Here is a 6,878-nt window from a genome sequence, read left to right as displayed (position 1 = left end):
AGGTGTGGATGACATGGTGACCTGCAGGTGTGGATGCCATGGTGACCTGCAGGTGTGGATGCCATGGTGGATCTGCAGGTGTGGGTGGTAATGGTGAATCTGCAGGTGTGGATGCTATAGTGGCCTGCAGGTGTGGACACCATGGTAGACCTGCAGGTGTGGACGCCATGGTGACCTGCAGGTGTGGATGCCATGGTGACCTGCAGGTGTGGATGCCATGGTAGATCTGCAGGTGTGGATGCCATGGTAGATCTGCAGGTGTGGGTGGTAATGGTGAATCTGCAGGTGTGGATGCCATAGTGGCCTGCAGGTGTGGACACCATGGTAGACCTGCAGGTGTGCAGACACCGTGGTGGACCAGCAGGTGTGGATGCCATGGTGACCTGCAGGTGTGTGTGTGTTATGGAGAACCTGCAGGTGTGGATGCTATAGTGGCCTGCAGGTGTGGACACCATGGTAGACCTGCAGGTGTGGATGCCATGGTGACCTGCAGGTGTATGTGTGTTATGGAGAACCTGCAGGTGTGCAGACACCGTGGTGGACCAGCAGGTGTGGATGCCTTGGTGACCTGCAGGTGTGGATGCCATGGTGGATCTGCAGGTGTGGATGCCATGGTGACCTGCTGGTGTGGATGCCATGGTGACCTGCAGGTGTGGATGACATGGTGACCTGCAGGTGTGGATGCCATGATGACCTGCAGGTGTGGATGCCATGGTGGATCTGCAGGTGTGGGTGGTAATGGTGAATCTGCAGGTGTGGATGCCATGGTAGATCTGCAGGTGTGGACACCATGGTAGACCTGCAGGTGTGGACGCCATGGTGACCTGCAGGTGTGGATGCCATGGTGACCTGCAGGTGTGTGTGCCATCATGCCGTAGCACAGAGGGAGTCAGCCTGGGATTTGGCCCTTGTTCCAGGATAGCCCACTGATGCAAGGCCCGTGTCTTCTGCACTGGGAGGTGGTACCGCTCCCACTCTACAGAGCTGAACAAGGCCTGTTTGTTTATTTCTACACAAAGCCAGTCATGTTTAGCATATTTATACATGCCTGTATATATGTCTGCTCCCCTCCTTCCTGCCTGGTGCTACACAGGTCAGCATTAGATTCTCTGGAACTGGAGTTAGGAACGGTTGTGTGCTGGAAATCAAACCAATATCCTCTGCAATGGCCGCTGAGTTATCTCTCCGGCCCTGACAACTGTTACCTTACTGACTTATTTGTTAGTTTTCTACCAAGTCCTTGATTGTCTGATTTTGAAGCTGCCCAATTACAGGTCTGCACTACACATGTATTTTGAATCAGCCCAGCACCAAGCCTGGAGACTTAGACACAGTAGCTTCCCATTAGTCCATTGATGTTTAAGGGGACTGCATAGTTTGTCATAGGGTAGCCACTTGATTGACGTTGGCACCTTCCTTTGTAGCCTTTCGTCATACATGACATGGAGACCTTGTGCATGGCTGAGAAGACGCTTGTGGCCAAGATGGTGGCCAATGGCATCCAAAATAAGGAGGCAGAAGTGCGGATCTTCCACTGCTGCCAGTGCATGTCCGTGGAGACCGTCACCGAGCTCACCGAATTCGCCAAGGCCATCCCAGGCTTTGCAAACTTGGACCTGAATGACCAAGTAACCTTGTTAAAGTACGGTGTGTATGAAGCCATCTTCACAATGCTGTCCTCCCTGATGAACAAAGATGGGATGCTCATCGCGTATGGCAATGGCTTTATCACGCGGGAGTTCCTAAAGAACCTGAGGAAACCGTTCTGTGACATCATGGAACCCAAGTTTGACTTTGCCATGAAGTTCAACGCCCTAGAACTGGACGACAGTGACATTTCCCTTTTCGTGGCTGCTATAATTTGCTGTGGAGGTAAGTTGATATGCCACTGTTAAGTACTTACAGGCTATTCCTCTGGAGGAACTCAACGGTTGTAGATACGGTGCCAGCCTGGGCTCTGATGCAGTGAAGTGGGCAATGCCAGGGTGGGGTGGTGTCTGAGCCCGAGTTACTGCCAAGTAGAATTGAGAATATATCTACTATATGTCGTGGTTGCGTTATTATAGTATTTATTAATGCATATTGGCATGTTATATGCCTAAATTAAATACATGCTCCACGGATAATACAATTATATCAAATATAAGTGTCTTAGATACACATAATATACAGTGATAATTTGTACTATTGATATTATAATTATTGTAGTAGATAATAGTCTGGAAAATACAGTGCAGGGGTAAGGTACAGTGCTGTTAATACTGATGTTAATTCATGCTAACCGGAAGCAGCTGCGAGGTCTGCTTTGCCAGAAGGAACAATCCCAGGGAAGGAAGAGCTGGGCCTCACTGGGGAAGCTGGCCCTGTGGTCCCTGATATTTGGCTCAGCACTGCGCTTCTTTAAATAGCCTTGTCTCTGGTCTAGGAAGGTCATCCACCTACTGTAAGCCCAGCTGACCTTGCCTGGCCTTGGCATAGAGCTACGGGTGACAGTTCTTCCCAACTGCCAGAAGCCATCCTGCCCTTCACAGTCACTGTCTGGCGGGTGACTAGTTGGATTGAAGGCGCGTCATTACTCTCCTAAAGCACGAAATCACCACAGATCTGTAGCGTTTGTCGGGGTCCTTTGTGCGATTACATGTGGATGGGGGAGGGCAGCAAGGCCATGCAGAGTTACACATACACAGTCTTTCATGGCTGCTGTCCTGCGCCCACCCTGTGGCTATGGGAACTGCTCCGTATGGAAAATAGTAAACTTGCCATGGTGAAGTTCAAACTATAAAGAGTGAGTGGGTCATTCTACCATTGGAAAACGTAGCCAAGGGGTTGGGAAGATGGCTCAGTCAATAAAGTGCTTGCCACACAAGCATGAGGACCTGGGTTTGACACATTTTAAAAAAGCTGGGTGTGTGGGTGTGCTCTTGTAATCCCAGTGCTGCGGAGGCAGGGATACCTACATCCTTGGGGCTGGCTGCACAGCACAGCCAGGTTAGCCTGCTTGGTGAAGAGCTGCAAGCCGGTGAGGACCTTGTCTCAAAAAACAACAAGCGATTTCATCAATACATACGTACACAAAATACAAATACATATGTACACAAAGACCTTGGTTATTTATATTTATTTTACTTCTAAACCAATGAAGGTTAAAACTCACATCAGGGGCAGGAGAGATGGCTCATCGGTTACCAGTATGTGCTATTCTTGCAGAGAACTCGAGTTCAGTTCCCAGAATTCATGTCAGTCAGACAGCTCACAGTAGCCTATCACTCCAGCTGCAGGGGATCTGATGCCCACTTCGGGTCTTCCAGAGAGCTGTACTCATGGGCGTCCCCCACCCTCCCAACACACACACACACACACACACACACACACACACACATATACACACACACAATTAAAATAAGTATATAAAAATAAACCCACTTTTAAAAAAAACAAGATAAATTTGTTAAAGGATACATTTTAAATTTCAACCAGATTATCAAACTAAAATTGTATATACTCTACGTTTTGATTACCAGGATATCTGCTTTGCTTTTAAATATTAAGATTAAATTTCTGAACTTTCTGTAAAGGAAAAACTGATACAAATGACATAATAATTGATAATATGATTTAGAGATGTCACTCCCCTCTGGAAACAGGAAACAAAATAGATAAAATAAGCATATGTTATCAGTAAGATGTTCCAAACATAAATAAGGGCCAGTGAGCTGGGCCCATGGATAAAGAAAGCCCTTGCTGAGCGAGCCTGACCGCTTAGTTTGTTCTCTGGAACAGCATAAAGGTAGAAAGAGAAAACCAGCTCCCAATGGCAAACATGAATTATGAAATAAATACTCCTATATTATAAATGTTTTCTATCCCTATACATATACATATGCCAAAAAAAACAACCCACCATCATTAGCAGCTTAAGGCCTGGTCATGCGTGGATGAGGTTTAAAAGGCACAGCTGTCTGGATGGGCTAAGACCTGAAACTGTCCCAGGAAGGCCACCAGATGAGAGGAGTGGTACTTCCTGCTGTGTGCTCTCCCAACGCCAGGGGCTCCTTGGCATTCTGCCCAGCCATGATCTCCCCACCCCCCATCACTTCGCAGTCTGCTCTCCACCTGGGCCTCACTGGAGGTATTGATAACGTTGCTTTTTAAGGCAGAGCCTGATCAGCCGCACTCCTTCAGTACTGGTGGGCAGCAGAATTCACAGCTTTCCTCCAGGAAGAATTACTTCATTTCCTACATTACACAAAGATGTGGCATGATTTGGGGCCTGTCAGGCCAGGCAAATCCAGAAATGGGGGCTGCACTATACGGGGGATGGAGGTGGCACCATGTACTGGCTCTGTAAAGAGCTAGGAGCGTCAGTCACGTCTGTCCCCATCAGAGCCAGCAACTGTGGAAAAGTCTGTCTGGCCTCTGGTCAGGTTACCATATGAAGGTCACTAGGCGCCTTCTCCACGGGGCCACGATAAGCAGTGACACTTGCCTCCTCCACTGACCAGTGGCTCTCGGATGGTCACACAGACGTCTCTCTCTTCTTTTGAGCATAGATCGGCCTGGCCTCCTAAACATAGGATACATTGAGAAGATGCAAGAGGGTATCGTGCACGTGCTCAAGCTCCACCTGCAGAGCAACCATCCCGATGATACCTTTCTCTTCCCGAAACTTCTTCAAAAAATGGTGGACCTTCGGCAGCTGGTCACGGAGCATGCGCAGCTCGTGCAGGTCATCAAGAAGACCGAGTCCGACGCAGCACTGCACCCGCTACTGCAGGAGATCTACAGGGACATGTACTGATTTCTCCTGAGACGGCAGCCATTGCCACCATCCAGGGACCTCTGAGGTCTGCAGCCCCACACAGGAGAGCGGGGATTTGCACAGACGACCACCCTCCTACCCTTGGAGATGAAGAGGGCTGAGCCTAGGTAATGCAGGCTCTTCCCACGTCTTTCCTCTCTGAATTGGCACTTCTAAGAACACCTGTTACTCAAACGCTGGTGAGCGGAGGCTAATAGGATTCAGACAATCACAGGGAATGGCAATCCCCGGGCTGATCGTAACTGGTCCCGCACTAATCAATGCACATTTCTCTACATCGCGTTTATAATTTGCCCCTGTAATTAATGTGTAACCTCAAAGTCTGAGTGTTTTCGTCTCTGCTCACCGACCTTCTGGCTGTGTGTGCCCTTGTAAATCCTGAAAAAACTAATCTGCACTTTTTAACCAATGTCTGATACACAAAGACAGGATGAGGCCCGAGCGAGCAACAAGTTCTGCAATCCTGTTCATGTTAACCCCATAGCATGTTGGCATGACAGCAATTCCAGGAGTCGCAGAAGATCTGTAAACGCTCCTCTAGGCCCCCTCTGGCAGCTCCTTTAATATGACACTTTATGGCTTTTTTGTTTTTAAATCTTGATGGGGAGATACTCCCTGGAGTGGAGAAGGTAAAGGTGACTTTACTACCCAGGCCGGGAGGGTCTGGTCACCCTGGAGAACAAGAGGCAGGGGTGTGGTGTCCTTCCCCTTCTATCTGTACCCAGTAGAAGATCTCACAACACTTGATTGGGTTTTTGTTGTTGTTTTGTTTCAAAGAATTAGATGATAAAGTCCCTTTTCTTCCATCCCATTGGGCAAGCAGTGCTGACTACCTTCAGGAGAAACAGTTGGCACAGAGAATTCCCAGACCTCACGGACCTGCCAGCACCTGCCCTCCAAGAAGGTGGCTGCATTTTTCCTATCAGGGTGTATCTTTTGTGCCCCTTCCCATCTTTAGAAAATTTTGACTCTTCTGAAGTCACATTATCTGTTATTAAAGAATGATCAAGATGGATACTGCCAGGGAGTTGGGGGATGTAGCTCAGCTGGCTGTAGAGGGCTTACTGAACCCCAGTGCTGCTTTCTGCTGGGCATGGTGGCGCGTGCCTGTGACCTCAGCAAATGTTTAAGGTCGCCTTCATATACACACTTAAGTTTGATTCTAGTCTGTACTGCATGAGACCCTGTTTTTCTTTTAAAAATATTGATGCAGATAAAATATTCAAGATCAGCATTATGAAGACAGTAAAACGAATAATATGGCCATGATATTTCAAGTAGGAAAAAGGGAAAATTAGGGTCAAGACATGGTTTAAGATTTGCACACTTATGGCTGAGTGGTGGCGCATGCCTTTAATCCCAACACTCGGGAGGCAGAGGTAGGCGGATCTCTGTGAGTTCGAGACCAGCCTGGTCTACAAGAGCTAGTTCCAGGGCAGGCTCCAAAGCCACAGAGAAACCCTGTCTCGAAAAACCAAAAAAAAAAAAAAAAAGATTTGCACACTTATGGCTGAGTGGTGGTTGTGCACATCTTTAATCCCCGCACTCGGGAGGCACAGGCAGGTAGACCTCTGTGGGTTTTGGGTCCAGCCTAGTAGGGCCAGCCTGGTCTACAGAGTTAGTTCTAGGACAGTCAAGGCTACACAAAGAAACCTTGTCTCAAAAAACAAAACAAAAACAAATAGAATGAGTCTTTTTCTGTCCCGCCAGCCAACTCCCAAATAATGACACAGAAACTTCTGATTAATTATGAAAGTTTGGCCCATAGCTTAGGCTCGTTCCTAACTAGCTCTTATAACTTAAATTAACCCATTTATATTAATCTATGTTCTATCATGTGGCATTACCTCTCTTCCATCTTGGACCTCCCGTTTCCTCTTCATGTCTCCTGGAGTCTCTAGAGTGCTGAGATTCCTCCCCTTCTTCCTTTCTCTCCCTGGAAATCCAGCCTGTACCTCTCCTGCCTAGCCATTGGCCATTCAGCTTTTTATTACACCAATCACAGCACTACATTGTCATACCGTGTACAAATATCCCATAACATCCCCCTCTCTCTTTC

General features: G+C 47.8%; 1 protein-coding gene across 1 annotated transcript in view; it reads left to right on the top strand.

The window, feature by feature from the left end:
* Nucleotides 1-6,708, top strand: part of Ppara (peroxisome proliferator activated receptor alpha) — a 61,365-nt gene extending 54,657 nt beyond the window's left edge. The window contains exons 7-8 of the mRNA XM_005354396.3: nt 1,425-1,872; nt 4,551-6,708. Of these exons, the coding sequence (XP_005354453.1) occupies nt 1,425-1,872; nt 4,551-4,798 (696 nt within the window). The 3' untranslated portion in view covers nt 4,799-6,708. The remainder of the gene's footprint in view (nt 1-1,424; nt 1,873-4,550) is intronic.
* Nucleotides 6,709-6,878: the final 170 nt, after the last annotated feature.

This window comes from Microtus ochrogaster, chromosome 15 (assembly GCF_000317375.1).
Source record: "Microtus ochrogaster isolate Prairie Vole_2 chromosome 15, MicOch1.0, whole genome shotgun sequence".
NCBI lineage: Eukaryota > Metazoa > Chordata > Mammalia > Rodentia > Cricetidae > Microtus > Microtus ochrogaster.
This window is presented reverse-complemented; position numbering and strand designations above follow the sequence as displayed.